The 21,834-nt window shown below is 42.3% G+C and overlaps 1 protein-coding gene across 5 annotated transcripts; it reads right to left on the minus strand.

The window, feature by feature from the left end:
- Nucleotides 1–531: 531 nt before the first annotated feature.
- On the minus strand, nt 532–21,818 carry csw (protein tyrosine phosphatase non-receptor type corkscrew). Of its 5 annotated transcripts, XM_017140168.3 has the most exons (11): nt 21,650–21,818; nt 20,884–21,071; nt 20,686–20,812; nt 6,983–7,145; nt 6,222–6,401; nt 6,044–6,161; nt 4,755–5,716; nt 4,600–4,690; nt 4,350–4,539; nt 3,413–3,891; nt 532–3,329 (listed from the first exon to the last, which is right to left on the minus strand). In XM_017140168.3, exons 1-11 carry the CDS (start codon nt 21,661–21,663, stop codon nt 3,232–3,234), a joined length of 2,610 nt encoding a protein of 869 aa, XP_016995657.2. In that variant the 5' UTR covers nt 21,664–21,818; the 3' UTR covers nt 532–3,231. The 5 variants fall into 5 exon arrangements, with proteins under 5 accessions (XP_016995657.2, XP_016995656.2, XP_016995655.2 ...); XM_017140167.3 differs by having other exon boundaries at nt 532–3,891; XM_017140166.3 differs by lacking the exons at nt 20,686–20,812; nt 20,884–21,071; nt 21,650–21,818 and adding an exon at nt 12,324–13,808.
- Between the last annotated feature and the right edge of the window lie 16 nt (nt 21,819–21,834).

Raw genomic sequence — 21,834 nt, forward strand, 5'->3', positions numbered from 1 at the left:
GCTGTAATTCGTCTCTAAATATATATATTATTTATACTCCATATGGTATATGGCACTATAACACTTGTATTATGCAAATTGGCAACATTTGAACAAAGAAAACGTCGTCTCTATTTGGTATTTATTCTTGCAACATCGAAACCGCACCGAGGTTTCGCTAAAAATCGAACAACTTCTCATCGGATATTATGAACACGGGGTGAGGTTGCATTTGTGCACTAGCATCGTGTGGTTAGCTTATAGACGTACTTGATTCGGATCTGGGTTTTGGGATTTGGGATCTGGGGTTCTGGGTTCTGAGTTCTGGGCAATAGGAAATCGGTTGAGGTCCGAGGTTTCTTAAGGGTTTCGAGTATATCGTTATCGTATCGTTATCTAAAGTAAGTCACTTAAGCAATTGTTTTTTTGGTGTTTGCTTTCTACTATGGATAGTTGGTGTATGGTTTACATTTCGATATCGCCTAGATACAATTTTAGAATTAATTAAGTTTAAAGCGTTTCCTTGCTCTTGGTTTTTTGTTTTTGTTTTACTTTTATTTGGTGTTTGGTTCTCCTTTAATCCCTCGTCAGTAGTCACGTCGTTTTTTGATTTCAGTTCATTCTTATTGATCTTAACATCGTTGTTTTTATATTTAATGTTTTGTGGTCTGATGTCTTCGATGAGGCCTATTGGTGTTTTGTTGCGTGTGGCTTTTTGTGCTTTGGCATTCTTCCCTCCCTCCGCTGGCTGCACGTTCTCCGGCTCCATATGTCCATATGTCCAAGTATCCGTATCCGATTTCCACCTCTGCTCTGTCTATATGCTATAGAAAATTCAACACGAGAATAGCGGGGCTTTGCGTGCCCCGCGTTTCAAGATCAAAACAAATCGCATCCCCAGCGGGACTTACATACACGGGTTCACCTTCGTTTTTGGGGGCCACTAGGTCGCCGCCCAGTGGTCGAAGCCAGGCTTCGACATATTCCATTTGAATTATCGTATTATCGTATTATAGACTAACTATATAAAGTACTAGATCACGCACTTACGCTCACGTTCGTCGTCATGCTCCAATCGGGGTCTTTCACCCGCTCTAGTGTTCGGATCGGATGGTATTATGGTGGGTGGAAGGTCATGGGTTCGGTTGGTTGGTTGGGGGGGTAAACACATGAGTACTTATTGTTCTAACTGGGAGACGGAAAGGTTGGGGCGACTCCTCCCTCTTTTCTCTTGATCCATTCTGTGATTCAGTTTTCCGTCTTGGTCGAGGCATTTCGATATAAGGCTAAGTTCCTAAGTGTTTGGGGTTATTGTTTCAGTTCGTTGAGGATTCGTTTGTGATGTAACGCAAGTTGGGCACCAAAAAAGCAAAGCGTTCAACAAACATGCATGTAAAATAAAATAAAATATAAGGTGCTTCATTTCGTGTATCGCATATAAAATGTTTATTTTTTATGTATAAATACAAATATAATTTGTGTGGTTTTTTTTTAGTATGTATTCGTTTTTCAGATTTGTTTTGTTTTTTTTTTTTTTGCAAGATCAAGATGAATAACAATTTAAAGCACTTACAAAAGCATAAGGTAAAATAAGATAAAATAAAGATATATTTTAAATATATTACTTAGATTTGCACAATAATCTAAATGGTTTTTCGTTTGCTGCTGCTGATATTGAGTTATTCCTTCCTGTATATTGTATATTTTTGATTTAGCTGATCGGGTTATATTTGTTTTTATTTTTGTATTGTTTTGTTTTTGCAGCGCCCAAGGTACTGTGCTTAAATATTGCATATATAGTTTGATTCCGCTTCAGCGTTCGAAATAATAAACTTAGTCAAAGAAAACACTCGTGCATACACAGAGAGAGTTGGAGAGAGACAGAGAGAGATGGGGAGACGGGGGTAGAGAGAGTGGAGAAGGGAATAGAGAGACACAGACACACAATTAATGTATAATTTCTAAAGTTGTAAATTTCTAAAGTCATAAATTTCTAAATACAATTTTTTGATCATTTAAAATGTAACACAATGGGCAAACTTTATAAATAATCATCAATATACAATTAGGAGCATACACATACAGTCACTAAATCACTAAAAGGGGGAAAAACGAGGGAGGGGAAATCAGAGATTGGCTGCTAGAGATAAAGATCTCGATCTGGATCTGTCGAGCTGTAATCTTAGTTTTCTTATTCTAGGGACGACACGCTTAAGCGCTTCTTAGCTTTTTCATTTTACCTCTAATCTGTTCTCATCTCATCTGTTCTGTTCTCATCTGCTATCTGTTCTGTTCGGTTGGCGTCTCTGCTGTCCTATTCTGATCTCGATCGCCTCTGTTCTCACCTGCTTCTGTAACTCTTTTTGTATCTGTTTCTGTTTCTGTTCTCGCTGTCACTCGAATCACAATCAACGCTTTTTTTTTTGTATCATTATCGTTACCTCTAACTCCTCCTCTTCCGATTTTGTCAACACTTACAACACTAAAAACTTGATTTGATTTGACGGAGTTGGAATTCACTTTCTTTTGGAAATCGAACTTTTCAATAAAGAGTTTTTGAAAAATGTAAAAATATCGAAAAAAAAAATTGAAATTCTGGCTTGAAACCATTGATGCTCAAAAAAGAAATACTACTCATTTGAATCCGTAAAATTCGAAATAGGGAAATTTTGGCATAGGACACAGTTCAACTCTATGGCGAATAATTTTCAAAAATTCCGCCAAATTCAAGCGCTATGGAACTGGGAACGGCGAACCGCTGCGATTCTTCTTAAAAATGGGTTTCTTTTGTTTTTTGTTTTTTTTTGGCGGATCTGCTGCAGTTCCGCCCAGATTGTATCTTCAATTTCCGGTTTTTTGGGGCAGGGGGGCTCTCTTAAAAAACTACTACATAAATATGCCTGGGGTTTTGGGTTTTGGGTTTAGGCTGGTGGTGGGGTTACTGCTTTGCGTGTGCAGGGAACACTTACAGCATAAAGCGAGACAATAACGTACAACTAAGCATTACACACAATATTACAAAAAAGTATATAGATTACAATTAATAGAAAAAAAAAAAAGTAGAACTTGGTACAACAGTAAAACATAGTCAAGGGTTTCGGGTTTTGGGTTTGGGTTTTTTTGCGGCGGCAGGGTGACTCTTTAAATGAAATCCACTTGTGGTCTGTGTGCGTGTGGGGGGCTATCATGGTATCATGGTATCATGGTATCATGGGGGCGTGTCAAGGGCGTCGCGACTTAGAAATTCATTTGTCATGTTTTGCGCGGCGGCGTCGGCGGCGGCGGCAACGCAGGCGCATGGCTCGGCGTTCGCAGGCCGATCATGTCTTTGGGAATGTTTTTGTATTTTGCTGAAAGATGACGGGACTGGTGAGCAACTTGAGTATGCCGGGACGCGGTCGCAGCGGCGGCGCCGGCTGCTGCTGGATCTTACCTGCTCCCGCCGGAGCAGTCGCCTGCTCCTCGCGTTGCTGTTGCTGTTGCATCTGCTGCTGTTGCTGCTGCTGTTGCTGCTGCTGCTTCAGCGAGTCGCTGTAAAAGTTCGACTTGCGCATATTCAAGCCGATTCCGCCCAGCAGGGCATTGATGTTGCCGTTGCTGCTGTTGCTGCTGCCGCCTCCGTTGCTCATACTGTTGCTGCCGTTGTTGCTGCTGCTGTTGCTGCCGTTGCTGCAGCTATTGCCACTGCCACTGCCATTGTTGTTGTTGTTGCAGCTAGCCACCGGCAACGGCGGCTGCTGCTTGGAGGCATGCTTGTTGCCCACGACGCCCATGACCATGCCCATGCTCATCCCCATGCCCGAATCCGCCGACGGCGGCGTCAATGGCGTCTTACTTGGTACTAAACTTATGCTAGAAATTGCTGGTGGTAATGGAGATCTTTGTGAATCGTTGCCAATTTCGCCCGTGTACCTGTTAATTAGATGGAAAATATAGTTAGTCTCTAAACACAAAAAAATTTGATTGGTAAAATTAACCTATAAAATAGTTACGTGGTTGCTTTGGGTGCGTGTCTTTGCTAATTGTGCGTATTTGTTGTTGTAAAAGTAACTATTTAATTGGTAGAATTGACAATTTTTGTAATTGGCGACTGTTTGACAATTATATTGCTTAATTTTACCAAGTTTTTTTTTGTTGTGTGTAGTGTAAAACTTGATTGGTAAAATTTACCTAAACGGATAGTTACGTAACTATAAAATAGTTGTGTTATTTTTTTTTGCTTTGGGTGTGTGTCTTTGCTAATTGTGCGTATTTGTTGTTTTGAAAGTAAATATTTAATTTGTAGAATAGACAATTTCTGTGGTTGGGAACTGTTTGTATTGTCTAATTTTACCAAGTTTTTTTTGTTCTGTGTAGTTTCCGGCACTCACTTTATATTGGTGTACTCCCGGCCAACCTGCAGGCTCTGCTCCTCGGCCCTTTTGCGGGCGATCAGGGTCTGGATGTAGTGCTGCACCGCATAGTAGACGAACTTGTACTGGGCCTCCGTCTGCACGAGGCCGGAACGCTGCGACCGGACCATCTGGATGGTGCGCTGAATGTCTATCTCGGTATCCAAGCCTTTAGGGAAACATATAGGGTTTTAGCTAGGATATTTACATACTATAACTTTAAGCTCACCATTGCGCACGATCTGGTCGAGGATCATGTCGATCACTATGAAGGTGCCGGTGCGTCCGATGCCCGCCGAGCAGTGCACACAGATGGGACCCTAAAGGTTAAAGGTTAAATCCATTAATTCCATATTCATGTTTAATATCTAGTATCAAACCTACCGGCTTCTCGCCTGCCTGCGCCAGGTGACTCTGTCGCGTGTTGACGTCCTGCAGGAAGTTGAGCACACAGCCCGGATCGGCGGGCACCCCGTGATCGGGCCACACCTGGAAGTGGTAGTGGAAGATCCGGCGCGCCGGCTGATCCCGCCACGAGACGAGGAACTCGCGCAGCGTGTAGTCACTCGTCGAGTTCTCCGAGACGCACTGTATCCGCGCCGGACCGAACTGCTCCGTCCGTCCCTCGTCCGGCCAGTAGCGGGCGCACTTCTCCTTGCCGCGCTCGTACTCCTTGGTGGTCATGACAATCACCCGCGTGTTCTCCTGCCACACCATGTTCCAGAAGTCCGTCACCGTGTTCACCTGCGGCGACAGCAGGCATCCCTGGGTGGCGATGTATGTCTTGAACATCTCGCGCTCCCTTTCCCGCTCCCGTTCGGCCATCGACATGAAGCCGGATGCGGATCCGGATCCCGATCCGTAGGAGGACGAGTCGCTCGAGTGCTTCTTGAGCAGTCCGGCCAGACAGCCGGCTGTGCCGCCCGTGAGATTGGTGGGTGTGCCGGGTCCGTTGACGCTGCCCGCTCCGCTGGCCCCCGACGATCCCGAGGAGCCCGAGGAGCCGGAGGAGGGCGAGGAGGAGGCCGAGGACTCGCTGCGCTTGTGCTTGCTCAGCGAGTCCGACTTGCGGCTGCAGGTGGCACAGTTGTTGTACGGCAGCGTGGCGCTCTTCACGGCGCACTGGACGCAGGTCTTGTTCAGCAGCTGGCAGTTGGAGCAGTTCCGTTGCGTCTGGGCCGCCGTGCAGGCGGGGCACGAGGGCACCGAGCTATTGAGGCTCTCCGACGAGCTGCTCATGTTGTACAGATCGCCGTCGGTGGGCAGGCGTATGTAGTTGGCATTGATGTACTCGGCCCCAACCACGCTGGGCTCCACGTCCAGCAGCTTGACGCGCGTGTGGTCGTCTGGGAAGCAAAAGGGTAATTAGTTAGTGATTTTTTTTTAATTTCATTCATTTAACACAATTATTTTATATTTTATGTGATTTTTTGAGATTTTTATGTCAATCCGTTGTGGGTTAAGTTTCCTACTGACCGTTTTTTAGGGGGTCTATTATATTACTCTAGATTAATGTAAATTTTATTTTAAAATGTATATGTAAAATCAAGAAGGATATTATATTAGGATATTAAAATTTATTATAATAGTACTATTATATTAGGATATTAATATATACGAGCTTCGGATTTTTTTTAGATTTTAGTAGTAGTAAATAAGGGTTTTCTACTCACAGGGCAATATGTTCCGGTAGCGGTTCTTCAGGCGGTTCTCCTGCTTGTAGCCCTCGTTGCGCGAGAAGGTATCCCGACTGTCCTGCTGCAGCGACTCGAACTCCTCCCAGAAACCTCCCTAAAATCGGTTATTTTAAATTTAGTACATCCAAAAGAAATTATTTTTATATAGAGGTACCTTGACCAGCTGTTCCACCCGGGCATTTATTCCGGCCGCCGTGATTCGGGTGGCGTTGAAGGGTTGCCGCAGATGCACCACCGTTCCACACGTCTCCACCATGGGATTACGCTTGTAGTGATCTATTAGTTCCGACAGAGTGGCAAACGATTCGCCGCCGCCGACATCGTACTTCTTGTCCTGCAAAAGGCGGATTTCGATATATTGTATATATAAATCAAGTTATTATAGAGGGGGTTTTGGGTTCGGGTTCTCGGGTTCGATGGAGCGTCAAGAGATTAGCTAATAAAATCGAAAACGTGACTGCAATGTCAAATGGGTAAAAGGCCAGGTAGACATGTAAATGGCATAATTGCAACCGCAAACCGCAAAAACCGTGCTAAAGTTGTAGTAATAGTGGAAAAATTGTTTTTGGGGGGAATTACGTTGAAACTGGAACTGCACTGCTTGCTCCTGCTGCAAGCAGTGCGCGCAGGCGATTTGAATTCAGACAGTAAGCGCTCGATAATGGGCCATTTTAGCCATTTTTATTTTCTACTAGAATGACAAATCCAACGTAAGGAGGCTAGACTGTAGACTGTTTTGCGCTGTGCAGCACAGTTAATAAATGCACATATGACTCGACTATAGAGCCAAGGTCGAGCGATGAGGAACTTTATGGGCAGTGCGACTTTGTAGCTGGCTACTTTGCATTTTTCAGGGGGGAGATGGGGGGGTTTTGTTATATCCATAATATCTGGTTAGTTAAGGTGGTTACATACCTGCCATCGAATCATGACATGCGTTACTTTGTCGTCCGTCCGCACGGAGAGGACGAAATCGCCAGGCTTGCTCTGAGATTCACGGACGAGAAACGAACCATTCTTGCCTCGCTCCAGGATCAATTTTTCCGCTTCCTTGCCGGAAAGATTGCCATGAAACCATCTGGAAAGAGATGCCAATTTCAGGATGCTCATTAATATATAATTAAATATGTGGGTAAAAATCTACCGATCGATGGCACATCCACTGAATAAACTGAGCTAACTGAGCGATTGACTGACTGACTGACTGAGTGCTCGACTGGCGACTACGTGTGCGCTCAAAATGCAATTACAAACTATACGAGAAGCGCACAAAAGCGCAAAATACTAGTGCCAATAACAACAACAACAGCAAAAGCAGCTAAAATGGCAACAACAGCAACCGCAATACCAACGGAAAGCAACAACAAACACGAGTAGGAACCAGGCAGCGCAAATACAAATCGAATATAGGTACAGTGAAGATTCGGTGGAGTGAAAGTGATTAAAGTTTCAAAATATTTTAAAGATCTATAAAGTATATTGTATTATTTGTACATTTTTAAGTAATCATTTAAAAAAGTTTTACTGTTCGAAAATTCTGTGGGTATTTGAAACGTTTATTATTATTTAAATTTAAAAAAAAAAAATTTTTTTTTTTTATTTATTTTTAATTTTCAAAACTTTCAAGTATTGATTTAGAGAGGTCGCACTGTAGGAAATATATGTGCTAAAGCACACACCAGCAAAAGTTGGAAGAAAACAGTCAAATGCAAGGCGACAATGGCAATAACAACAGCAATGCAATGGTGGCAAAAGCACGCATACGCCGTGTGGAAAAGCGCAAGTTGAATCGAAGCCAGCTACTTGAGGCCCGGGACTTATAAGTCGACCCGTCTGGCCTGCTCAGCTTAGTCGACTTGACAGACTTGAGATTGCCATGGCAATTGCAATTGAAACAGAAATAGTATTTAGCTATGTGACATACTAAAAAAAAGGCGGTTAAATTAAGCTTAAAACCGAGAACTACTGCGGTTTCAAAGGCCTAAAGAAGCCCCGAAAAAAAACTAACAAGCAGTGGCAAAAAAATTAAACTAAATAAATGATAAAGAACCGTTTATTAGCGTATTTCGCACTTCGATTTGAAGCCTATAGGTTCATTGGTTTTGTTTTATTTTTGCCCGCCTGCCTCCTACTATTTTGCATAAATAACACTAACTTAAAAAACTTGCTTTGAATGCCATTATCGGCTATGTGCCGCCGTCGACTTGTCCATCTCTTAGCCCGCTTTCGAGTTCGTCGCCACCGAGCAAACAAAAAAGGCATAAAAAAAAGACACGGAATTCGAGCAAAATGTAGAAAACAATTGACAACATTGGGTTGTCCTTAAGCCGGTTTCGATTCAGTGCCTGGGGTCATAGATATCATAAAATATGTCATCGAGAATGAGAATGCGAGAATATGGGTGGTGGTGGGCAGGGAGACACTGGAAACTCATGTATAATGTATAGAAGAGCCCAGTTGCCCCGGATATCCATATCCCCAACACCCCCTACACAGAGAACAAAAACTATGTCATTTTATTTTGGGATATCATAGATCACTTCTCATAGCCTATAATTTATGATTATGATATTTATGGAAAATGTTTGCTGTGCATATTGATTGATTTTAGCCAGCCAAATCAATTCATCTTCCGTGTGGCTTGGCTATTAATAGAAATTCATGTAGAAACAATTAACATTACATTAGAGCCACACACACACAGTCGTGCATTTCAATGCTGTCTATCCGTCTTCCTCTCTCCACTTCAGCCGTCTCGCTCTCGCTTCCTCGCTCTGTTTTTTTTTTTTTATTTTTCCAGCCTGTTACAGATTCAAGGTGTTCCGATCGGTGGCGAGTGATAAGAATGAGTTCTATGGGTTTATTTTTAGCAAAACGGAAGTTAAAAAATCTATTACAAGCGCACTGCTTGAAATGTATCGAAAGCTTGTGAACTGCTTGCCGGAGGCAGCTGTACTTTTCTTCTATTTAGTTGAAAATACTATGAAAAATAAATGGCAAAAATCTAGTCATCTTCCAGAAGGAAGCTATTTCCGTTTTACCAGAAATTGCGGCCAATATTTACGAACTGCGCATTCTTTGCGGTGATTCAGCATACATATACAACACATTTGTGTATGGAAAGGTTCTCGCGATATTTGCATAAGACAATTCACAGTTTTCGGACCACATCTATTAGCACATTGGCGTATTGTTTAGCCGATCGTTTATTTGCGATCATCTCGAGATCCGAGTGGAGAGATGGCTCAAACTGGGGGACGCAGCGCCCTCTGGCGTCTGACCCCGTGAAATCGAGTTGAACTTAACAATTATCGCACCCCACATCGATCATATCGCTCGTATCCTTTGTGCCGCACTGCCAAACTTTGTCTCCACCCATATTTCGGTGTTGATCTTTAATTTTAGCACTGTGACGATAATACGACACAGCACAAATTACTCTCTCCCCCGACGATTAAAGGGGGTTGAGCTTTAATCGGACAAAAAATCGACAAAAATATCAAGAGAAGGAGTACGTCAGTGAAAATTTCACAACTTTTTGCATCATTTACAGTTACACTTACAGCAGCGCATACGAATGTGATATATTTACATACGAAGGAAGCTAAAAACTGAAGCTGCGCGCCATTCATGAAAGCGCCGCCTAAGGTCAACAAACAGATTTACATGCACACACGAATATGTGCAACTTATTTGTGCACAATAATATCTGAATATGAGTGCATGTATGTACGAATCCGCGGGTGTTTTTAATCGTTTCGTTTGTCACAGGTTTATTTATTTTTTTGTGTGCCAACGCACCTGGAAAGGCGGCAGCGAAACGGGTGTTATGGGGGTTACGAGGGGGGAGGGGGACTGAGGCCTTCATTTAATTAACTTCTCAACTCGGAAAGGTATCGAATGAGCTGCTTACCCTAACCACCAACCGCCCACTCAAGCAGTCACTTAAGCATCAAGTACAGCCTATTCAAAAGGAGAGCATTGATTTTTATCGATGATCGATTAATCGAAATGGTTATTGTACTCCTTAAAAAATCCCTTTTTAAACTATCTTCTCCGTGAATCGCTAGAGAGCTTAAAAGTTGGAGATGTTCCACGAGAACAGTAAATTTTCCGTGGAGTTTTTCCCCCTCTTTCGGTTGGGTCTTTCCACTGAGAGCATCTTGTAGTCGGCCGGCTGCATGAATTTGCACAAATTAAAGCGTTTTTATTTGATCAGCAACAGCACAACACTGCACACGGTTGTGCAATGGAAAAAACGGAAATATGCAAAACAGAAGGCAGCGCTGGAAAGCCATTATCAGCCGTATGGCGAGAAAAATAAAAGCATCGGGAGATTAATAGTGATAGCGGAAAGGGTGATATGGGGGCGGTAGAAGGCGGGGCTTCCCCCATTTTTATTGACCTAGTGAAGTGACTAGTGACAAGTGACAGACGCGTGACTCGCGATTCGGGCACCGGAAACTATTTAATATGATTTACGTTTACAAATAATAACTCAATTTATTATCTCTACAAAGCATCAACTCGACTATCGTCGAGCTAAAGAATATTTCTTCAGCTTAGCATAAATTAGAAGCCAATTAAATATTATCACCAGAGGGCAAAACTCCCATAGATCACCGAAACAAGCCAATCAACACATTCATGCCGATAATGAATCAATTCGCGATAGGCATCAACATAAATAACCAACCGAAACCGACAATAATACCAATTTAAGCTCAACTAAAAGTCAAAGATAATTTATGGGACACAATACTCCGGCAGATATGTATATGTAGGTATTCTGGGGAAATGTGCGAATCGAGACTTCTAAGACGGGGACAGCCCACACAAAGAGCAAACAAACAAACGGACGGGACGGCACATGGCACAAGCTACGGAGATAAGCACTGAGATCGTATAGGGAGTGGGATAAGATGGTATGGTATGGAATCTTTGGGGAATGTGAATAACGGACAACGGACACCGAGACATGGGTAAACATTCTGGAGGAGAGTGAAGAGATAATCCGATCTGGCAGATACCAAGTCTGCAGTGGGTATTTCGACGAACTCCCTGGTTCTACAAGTGCGTAATATCTAATTGGGAGCTTGGGATGCTGGGATCTTCACCACCCACAACTCAATCTTCAGCTCTAAATGCTAAAATCAATATCGAAATACTTGACTTGACAATGGGTTAATTGTGTGAGAGGGTTGATATACCATATTTGAGTGTCGATCCGATCTTCCATTTACATTTCCATTTCCATTTCCCTTCACTTCGCTCGGTGGACATTCATTCATATTAGAACGTCAATTTACGACGTTTTTTTTTCCGTCCGCACGATTGCTTGTTGTTTTTGTTGTCGAATATTTTGCGTAAATAATTACTCATTTGCGTGGCAATTTTGAACACATGACAATTTTGTGTTTTCTGTTTTTTTGTTATTTGTTTCGGCGTCAACTGCCTGTGATTGCCTGCCTTATTAGGGTTAATGCTAATGGGCAGCAGATTGGCTCCAGACTTCTCTCGATTCGTTCGTTAGCTACTCTACGACATGTGACATGTGACAAACAGGGCGGATAGGATGGTGATTATATTTGGACTATCTGATAACCAGACTATACTTTCTAGATATCTTGAAAATTTCTAACAAAAATTATGTTTACATAGCTCTAAAATACCACTGATATTTTCTAAGGATCTAACTTTCCTTTCTACATTCTCTGCTGGGTATCATTTAGTTTGCAGTCTAAACAAATTAATAATTTGTTAGAAAAGGATGTTATCTTATATGTATCTTTTTAAATATACAGTGCTATTTAATTAATAATAATAATATGATATTTTAAATTATTTAAACCAGTAAATGTTTCTTGACATTTTCTAAGGATCTAACAAGATCTTTCTACATTTTTGCTGGGTATCATTTAGTTCGCAGTCTAAGCAAATTAATAATTCGTTGAAAAATTACGTTATCTTTATTTATATCCCTTAAATACCTCTGATATGCTAAATCACTCAAACCAATAAATGTTTCTAGACATTTTTTTAAGAATCTAATAGGATCTTTCTTAATTTTTGCTGGGTATCATTTAGTTGGCAGCCTACGAACTTAGTAATTCGCACTTTGATAACAATTAACGTTTCATTTCGCACGCGCCCCAAATCAGTTAATTACGTTAAATTCGATTATTTTTTTTTGCTACCCCCATTTGATGATTATTTTTGTGGGTTTAAAATTCTGGACTCCCAGTTCTGAACTTACGTGTAACCATGGAGCTGGACGCGCATGGTGGCCAGCAGAGAGAGGGTGCTGCCGGAGCAGCTGGCTCCCCCGAAGGCGGCTGGGAATTGGGGCGGGGTGGCCGACCAGGAGGTGGGCGTGGCCGGGTAGGAGGCATGTGCGGAGGAGGAGGCCTGGGGGCTGGGGGTGAGCCGGTGCAGGGACTCCGTGGACGTGGAGGCGGAGGCGGCGGCGGATGGCTGGGCGGACAGGGGACGACGTCTTCGCTGGAGGCGATTGTTTTGATTAATCTGATTGCCTTGGCTCTGATTGACGCCCCTGATGATCTGGGCCAGCTCGTCGTGGGTCATGCACTTCTTGCAGGCCGTCTCCACTTCCGGTTCTTCCGGTGGCGTGACCTTTGACTTCTGACCCTTGCTGGCCCTCAACTTGCCGCTCCTCTCCCGCTCCTCCGATCGCCTTCCCTTGCCGCCGTAGTGCGCCTGAATGGCCCTCTCGTACTCAAAGTTCCGCTGCTTATTGTACGCATTGTTGTTTATACTACTACTATTGTTATTATTATTATTTATATTATTATTATTATTGTTGTAGACTTGTTTCTCTTGCAGCTTGTGATTGACCACATTGCCCAGCGAGCTGGACAACTTTTCCAGGCATTTGTTGAACAGCATTTTCTTCACTCTCGTTTTTTTTTTCGCACCAAAACAAAAATACAGAAGCGGTAGTATTCCACTGCGGAAAAATGCGTCTTGGTTCGGGGGCTTTTTATATTACTTTTTTACGTTTTTATGTAACAACTTGCCCACTCGCAAAACACACTTAAAAAGCACACACACAGAAACTAGAATTCTTGTTTTTGTTGCCGCTGTTTGTTTTGTTTTTCTGTTTTGTTTCTCTGTTTTTTTTTTTTTATTGATCTTAGTCAGCTCGATTAAGGTGAAATGTCTATATAGTTTGTAAAATAGAGTGTTGTTTATTATTGCACAATTTTCTTGAGGGCCAGCAGCAGTTTCTTCTCGTACGACTTGGCTTTGGTGGCTTTAACCACGGTGGTTGTGGTGGTGCTGGTGGTGCTGATTTTGACCTCTGCTGGCGATGCGGCTTGCTCGTTAAGACGCGTTTGTGCCGCCATCAAGTGCTCCAGGACAAATGTGGCCGAAGGCATAATTCGTACAGAAGATTTCAAAACTGAGAACTGAAGACCACTCGAAAAAAAAGACTCGAAGCGAACTGCTTGCCGAAGATTCGACGCACGGCGACTGCTTGCGCGCTAAGCTGAGCTGAGCTGCTAACCCGTTGGACCGCAACTCGAGAATGAAGCGCCTGCTGCCGGGTCTGAAGCTTTTTGCCTCGGATTCAGATTCGGAATCGGATTCTTGACGTTGTCTCAGCGCGGGCTGCTTCTCCGCTCTCTCTTCCCGATACGATTCAATATACGATTCTTCCGCTCTCTCAGCGGCGTTCGTTTATACAATATCTCTCCGTCGGGAGCTGTGGGATGTGGGCTGTGGACTGGGGACTGGTGGTGTTCTAAGCGCTGGGGTATGAATGAATCTGAATCTTGTCTGGCTGCGGACGGCGCTTTTTGTTTTTAAACCCAGCCGCCGCTCTGGTAAACCCTTCCTGCCGACGACCTCCTGGGTCAGGGGGTTTTTGTTTATGGACCTCATTTACTGTCAGCGAGCCAGAAGTCAACAACAATAATATAAAAACGAAAGACGTTACGCGGGACTTTGATTGGCAGTGGGTGTGTTGCATTGCCAGGCTCTTTAAACTGCCTGGCCCCACGTTGGGCGCCAATTATGCGCATGCGGTCCTGCTTCGGGCGCCAGTTGAAAGTTTACTTTGAAAGTCACACTCTAGCTTCGTATTTCACTTTTACTTTTCACTTCACTCTCAATTATGTGATAGTGCCAGGCTAACACCTATTGAAATCGACAGCCCCCCTCTCCTATGCGTGGCGTGGAGTAATGACTGTACTCCTGGATGAATCACTACTGATTTCATCGCAATCAGAACCCGAATCATATACATTTCGAAAAGCAAACACAGAAAATTAATTCCAATCCGAAAATGGTCATTTCGTGATATGAGTGTGTGCTGTGCTGGCTTGTAAGAAAAAGCAAATATAAAGCGCGCTTTAAGCGCCGTCCGTTGCCTGCCACCGGAAATGAAACTGAAACCGCACGGCAACAATTGTGGCGGCCATCTAGGCGAGGAGTTGGGTGGCCGTGGGGGCGGAGGAGGCAGGTGGGAGCTAGAAGCGCGTAGTGCCGAAAGCTCTCTTACAGCGCAGGCGCAGACGTCAGAGGAGCGAACGTGCGCAGAATTTTTGTTTATTTTTTTTTTTTTGTTTTTTTTGGCAGACGTGCGACTGCCTGCGAACTGCGATCTTAGCAACACTTAACTACCAACCTCATAACATAACAACTGATGACAGACTATTTTTGTTTTTTCAACATTTCGTCATTGGTTTTTCGCTGGAACGCACAACTAGAGCTCAAAGTCCACTCAATTGAAAATGTCTCAAAAAAGTGATAAGTACAAATCGAAAATGCATGGCATAAATCAACGGGGGGAAACCCCATGTAGATTTGCATGCATCAATGCAAACAGGATGTTTCAAGCCAGATGGACCAGCTCGGATTCGAGGGAAAACCACATGGGTGTTCTACTACTGGGCGGAGTAGAATGTCGCCTGAGTTTATTAGTCACTGCAATGAAGTGCAGTGTGGAGAATGTAAAAGAGAGATAGTTTTTGGAATATATATTATAATCTTAATACTTCTTTGATCTTTAAATGTGCTTATGCTTATATATTTGGCATAAACCAATCGCTTTTTCAACTTGTTTACACTATCCGTAGAATGATTACAAGTTCAGGCATCATTGAAGCAATAGTGGCTGCCCAACCCAGAAATAAACTTGATCTGTGCCGACAAGCAGTCCCAGTTCCACGATTGCGACCTTGGCTATCCCGAAATCGACAAAAGCAAAACCAAAGCCAAAACCATTTGTAGGCTTTCGATGGGGGAGTGGGCAAGAAATAAACATAATTTATTGTTAATAATCTGCTGTCTGATCGGCGGGAAAAGGGAGGTAGTTAGTATGCCGGGCACACAACTATGACCCAGCCGGCAATTAATTGTTCGCCATTCCGAATTTGGTTTTGGTTTTGGGTTCGGAATCCCGCGATGGAAGCCTAATCCGTAGATGAAGCGTGGCAGGCCGACAGTCCCCCGAAATGGGTTAGCAATCCCAATTCCAATCCCCCGTCGATTGTGTGTCGGTGCAAGGACTGATCTATGGACGTGTTCGCACTAAATCAGCCGAAAAGACAAACAGAACTTTTTGCGAGTTGTTGTTTTCGCAAATATTGTTTATGGGCCATAATATTGGGCATTTGTGAGCTTGTTATATAGTATAGTACATTTTCGAACCGAGTGCTTTGGAACCCCACCCAAAAGGGGGTAAATCAAGAAATGACAGAGAAAGGCAATTAGGAGAAGTACTTCTATTATTTACAAATAATTTACAAATCATAAAGTCACCGACAGTGGGCGTGAGTAAAATTAGTCAGCTAAAATGTGAGCTATTTTAAATATGATTCATCTCAATTATCGATTAGTGATACTATCTTATGTCGTATAAACTGAATTTTATTATTAGAATTTTGGATCATTATGTAAACTTGTTTACCTTTAAAAAATAGGTGGATAGCTATTACCTATTTTACATGTTACTAGGCTGGGCCTCACTATCTCTGCTGAGATTTATGATATCGCCCCATATTTGCCATGCTCAACTAGCCAAAAATATATCCCAAGATTTACGATCGTCGTCATAATTTATATTATTAGATGCAATACTACGTGAGCCCCCGTCCATGTAACAATTTTTTGTAACCAGATCAGCTCTCCGGTTCCGCAAATAGCCGGGGACTCACGCGCCGTTTAATGGCGGAAAAGTTTTTCTTTTTTGGGGGAATACTCGGGGAAGAATATTCGGTCGGTTCGTTGGCCCCCCACAATTTCGATTTTCTTTGCGTTCCAACGAATCGAATCGAATCCCATATCCCATATCCCCATTTAATGTCTCTCGAATCTCTCCTCGTTTTCTTTGTGGCTCTTTGTTTTGATGGGGTTTGAGGTTTTTGAGGCTTTTTGGCGAGGGATTTACCTGAATATATAATTGCGGGAACGGACACATTTGCTGTTCGTGCCGGGAGCTTTAAATTGTCGTGTGCTGGGCAGTTTAGGATACGAAATATAATGGCCGATGATCATCTCGATTTGCGTACACATATACGTGCGTTTAGACATTAATTTAGTTCGTGGGATTTACATTGGGAACTGATAGTTTCGGGTGAATTATAAATGTCATAGGGTCAACTATGGTTCACCGGTCACGTAAATATGGTGGTTAGAAAACCACTCATAAAATCGATTTATTTATCGCAATAAAACGATCATCAAATCAGCAGATCTTCCGATGATCTCGAAAGTACAGTTTAGTTGAGCGATTAATATATCGATTTATTTATCGCAATCTCATAGTATCAACAAAACGATCATCAAATCAGCAGATCTTTCGATGATCTCTGAAGTACAGTTTAGTTGAGCGATTAATATTTGATGTCGACAATTAAAGTACAATCAATATACGATAATTAGATGGGTATTATATAAGCAGTAGGTCTAGTACTTTACAGTAGTAAAGTCGGCATTAGTCGGTCCCCCGATCTGTACTTTATAATCAGAGCATCAACCTGGGGGGACCGACAGCTTAATCGGATGCATCTGTTTGCCCGGGGGATCATTTGATCATATGATGGAATGAGATCGCCCCACATAGTGGATAAAATTCCTCGGGCGACGGACGAGTCAACAGTTTGTGGAGTATGTGACGGATGACACGATCGAGGGCATTATATGGTGGGCGTTAGAGGGGCGGGGCAGTTGGATGGTGCGGTAAAGTACCTGCAGCCCAATACATTCATGTGGATGAGTAAATGTGCGTGCTTGCACAATTCAATTTATTAACTTATAAGCAGAGAGAAAAATTCGCATTAAATACCATTGACTTGGGGTTCTTAATAATGAACTATATTCGGAATTTGAAAATATAATCTTAAAAAAGATATAAAAAATTCCATTTTTTCACCTTTAAAAATGGTATAGATATTAATGATCAAAACTTTTGATATTTTCTCCCCGTGTACCCGTTCTATAGACATTTATTGCTGCTGCTGTTACGGCCGATGCCTTAGATACAGATACGGATACAAGTGGAGGTTGGGGCAGAGATACAGATACAGATACAGCTATATAGCGAGAGCTACGTGCACGGCATAATTTATAAACCATTTGTAGGCTTGTCTTAATGGCGAAAATTGAAAGCATTTAGCATTTCAGGCACTTGAGAGTGTGATGGATGTGCAAGGGCGCGAAGGGAGGGGGTTGCAACTAGTATATGGGGCTGAAGTGCCCGTGGGGTAGGTGGGTAGGCAACGCCATTACCCATTATCCAGTATTCAGTATCCATTATCCATTATCCAACGCAAAAACAAACACAAACAATTCGAAAGCTTAATTGACGATTGTCAGATTTGTCTTGCTCCTTGACAGATCGACTGGGCAAATGGAAGAAAGTGCGCGAAACTAAAGCAATTAACAATTATCGTCTTTAATTGCAACGATTAAGTGGGCAGGTAGGCAAACAGAAAACAAAAACAACCTAACCGCATTACATCGAGTGATTTGCAATTCGGTTGCACTCCAATCTCGGTTGTGGCTCGATTAAAGGTCAAGATCACCATCGAGAAATAGAAATGGGAATGCAATCGAATGGTGAAATGGGCTAGAGAAGGTTGGAGAATGTCGTGACAGTTCGGAATTCAGAGAGTGTGGTTCCCATCTTTCACATTCCCCAGAGGTTTTTTTTACGAATTTAACAGAATATTTGAGTTGGAATTATAAAATCCAAAGGTCCATAGAAGGTCCATAGAAATTCCCAATTTTCTACAGACCCCTCTACATCCAATTCTTACTCAGAACTAATGAGTTCCATTGTATGCATATTACTTTGACTTACAAAACTCAGAATGGCAGAATGCAAACAAATTTATAAATAAACTGACCGCGTAAATTTTCCACATCCCATAATAAACCCACTTTTCGGACGACTTACGTTCGCAGCCTCAATTTAAATCCAACCCCCTGACCAACCCCTAAAAATATAATTATGATTGGTTTTCAATTCGATCCCAACCCTTGTTTGACGTCACCGCGAATCAAATGATTTTAGCGACGCGCAGATCGATTATAAACCATACGACACCTTCTTGGTCTAAAAATAAACGAAGCTCGGATCGAGGGGCTTTAAAAATAAACCAGAATCGAAAAAAAATAAAATAAAAACAAAAACAAAAACGTCACGAGCTTCAGTCAAGGATAAGTGGTTGATGGAGGGGCTGGGAAACCAGATTGGGGGTTATTGGAAGGGTTATTTCAAGCGTCAGAAATGAACAGATGGGTTCAAAATATTAGTAGTTGCTATGGAAATATTTATATTTAAATTTTCTTTATGTTTTTCATAGATTTCCAGCTAAGTATTAATTATGCAATAATATAATATAATTCAAATAGTAGCCAACCTCTATTACAAGTTTGCAAAACTGGTTTCTAACGAGGCAGCAATATAACAAATTGTCACCTATAGCGTTGGGGAGTTTTCTACTTCAATTGCTTGGAAACTAAGCTTATTTTAGATTTCTTATTTTCCCTTATTTGAATTTTCCAAGGCATACGTTTATATTTCTATTATTTCGACCTCTGCTGTAGCTACGCAAACGTAGCACCGTTAAGATCCAAAATTCCAGTTGGGTTACGCTTTTTTTTCTCTCTTTAGAGGGGGCGTCGGTGGGCGTGGCCAGTTGAGGTGGCTGACCCGTTAGGATGCGGAAAATGCAGCGCACGAAGCACAACGAAAAGCAGAAGCGACAATAAGAAACGCGACAAGGCGACAAACAAGAAGGAAAGAAGGAATGAAAAAGAGATGGGAAGGGGGCCGTAAAATATTTGATGGCCCCAGAAGACAGCGGGCATAAAAAATATTAATAAACAAGAAATACAATAAATACAATAAATAACGAAAATATTTTGCGCGTGTGGGTTGTAAAAGCCAATAAAGCAACAACAACGCAACAAAGACAATGCACTGCTTGTATGGTATACATATATGTACGTGTGGGTGGCTGCGTGAGCAACAGGTGTGTGGGTGCCCGATTTAAGTGGAATTAGAAATTATTCACCCACAAATCTGAAATTTCATCTCGTCTTGAAAACAAGCTGCTCTGGCGAATTGTAAACAAACCAAAAAGAAAGACTAGGCGAGGAGAACAAAGCTAAGATATTGTTATAAAGCTTGTTATTATTATTTTGAGAAACAACAATGCTTTGCAGGTATTTATGATATGATCTGTAGATTTACGATCGATTTCCGCAAAGTAATATAGTAATTTCGATCTATCCTAAAGTCTTGTAAAAAAAACACTTCCTATAGAATTCATAAAAGTCATTCAACTACCAGAAATAGTTCCACCAATTAGGATCTTATGATCTTTTACAGCATAGGTTCTTAACTTTTTTTTTATCAATATTAGTACTTAAGAAAGATGTATGTATAATGTAAAAAGAAACAAATAAGGAGTCCTTCGTTGACGGAATAAATAAATAATGTTTATTACCATAAGATTATTCGAAATTTGGTGCGTTTGCACAAAAATTTAAAGAGAACCCAGCTATTCGCGGGCCAAACAAAAATCAGAGATTCGAAAGAATAAGGAGAACGGGATGCCAAATGTGGCCCTGCCCCAATTCGAATTCCCAGTACCCGATAACAATTAGGGAAAGCCTGATAAGCGAACTGCTGCTCGAAACTTGTGTTTATACTTTAAAGTGCTCGCACAAGATCGTTTGTAAACATGGTGTATAAATAATAAATCGGACCCCAAGCCAAACAAACACCATTCATCCTTGGACAAAGCGGAGTGGAACCATAATGTAGGTCATGGAATTTTATGAGAACAGGTTGTCCGATTTGCTGGTGACCCAATTTCAATGGAATCTATGTAGCTTCACTGACGTCAGGCTTTTTTAGGATGTGTTGAAAAGGGTTCTTCATAATATTCAAAAATCTACTATTCTTCTTAGCCTAACTAATTATTTAATCTATTTTTATATTTCTTTTCAGAACACCGATAAACCAAAATAACTAATGGATAATTCTTCGAGCTCGAAATGTAAGTACTCTGCCATCCTAACTGGTTCTATATCATATATCATATAACCATATATGATTCTTGATCCTGGACGCGACTCACCTTTCCGTGGTGGGCTCGGCACAGATCAGCGGCTGCTTCAGCTCGATGGCCTGGCCGTTCTTCTCCTTCAGCTCGCCATTCTCCATATAGTATTGTACCAGTTCCGGCAGTGTTGCGAACTTTTCACCTGCAAAACGAGGGGGAATTCAAAGTGGTAAAAAAGGGGACCCAAGGGAAGGGAAATGGGGCATCACTCACCGCCATAGAGATCAAAGAAGTCGCCATTGTTTTGGATTTTAATGTGGGTCACCTCGTTGCCGCGGCGCACGGAGAGCGTGAAGGCGCCCGGATTCGAGGAGGAGAGGCGGGCGAGGAAGGAGCCGTCGAATCCCTGCTCCTGCAGCAGTTTCTCAGCTTCGATGCCAGATATCGTTGGGTGGAACCATCTGCAGAGGGGGGATAGATATAGATATAGATACAGATACGGATACAAATGTATGTGGTCACTGGTTACTGAACACTGGTTACCCGGTGGGCAAAAGTAGGGGGCAAACATATGGGTGTAGTCATAGTCAACTGTCACTGTTCACTGGGTATATACTATTCGGCATAGTCAATAGTTAGGATATTCCAGTGTTTCCTGCATTAAAAGCAGGTGCTTAAGGTGGGCAGGGTGTCCAGCAGTAGGGTGTCCGCGTTTCGGTCAACAGTCACTGGTTACCGCACTGCTTACTCGGTGGGCAACAGCTGTGGCCGTGCAGCAGTAACGGTTCTGCTGCATCCACTCTGCCCCCCCACACTCCTCCCCCTCTCGTTCGTCACTTTATTGCACTTTTTATCTCAACAGTTCTTTTTTACTTTTTGTTGTTTCTGTTTTTCTTCTTTTTTTCGCTCTGCCTTTGCTTTTGTATCTACTTATACATATGTAAATAGCCCAGTTGGGAGCGGAGCGTGCGTGTGTGTGTGTGTGTGCGACTGCGTGCGTGTGTGTGCGGTACATTGTCGTATTTCCTATTGGATTTACCTTCGCGATGACATTTTCTTATTGAAAGCACACTTAAAAAATAAATAATGGTGACACTTAACGGAAAAAAATGAAACTTATGAGTAGATGCTTTGTTTAAACTTATTTTTACAGTTGGTTGGTTGGATACAAAAAAAAAACTATTTTTTACTGGGCAGTGCGGTGTGGCCAGGCGACTGGAAAAA

This window comes from Drosophila takahashii, chromosome X, assembly GCF_030179915.1.
Source record: "Drosophila takahashii strain IR98-3 E-12201 chromosome X, DtakHiC1v2, whole genome shotgun sequence".
NCBI classification, from domain to species: Eukaryota; Metazoa; Arthropoda; class Insecta; order Diptera; family Drosophilidae; genus Drosophila; species Drosophila takahashii.

Excerpts from the sequence above, each read along its gene's own strand:
- csw (XM_017140165.3), bottom strand. The coding sequence starts at position 12,973 with ATGCTGTTCAACAAATGCCTGGAAAAGTTGTCCAGCTCGCTGGGCAAT. Across the intron at positions 6,402-6,982 it reads ATGTCATGATTCGATGGCAG|GACAAGAAGTACGATGTCGG; the intron begins GTATGTAACCAC and ends CGCCTTTTGCAG. Across the intron at positions 4,540-4,599 it reads CGACCAGATCGTGCGCAATG|GCTTGGATACCGAGATAGAC; the intron begins GTGAGCTTAAAG and ends GTTTCCCTAAAG.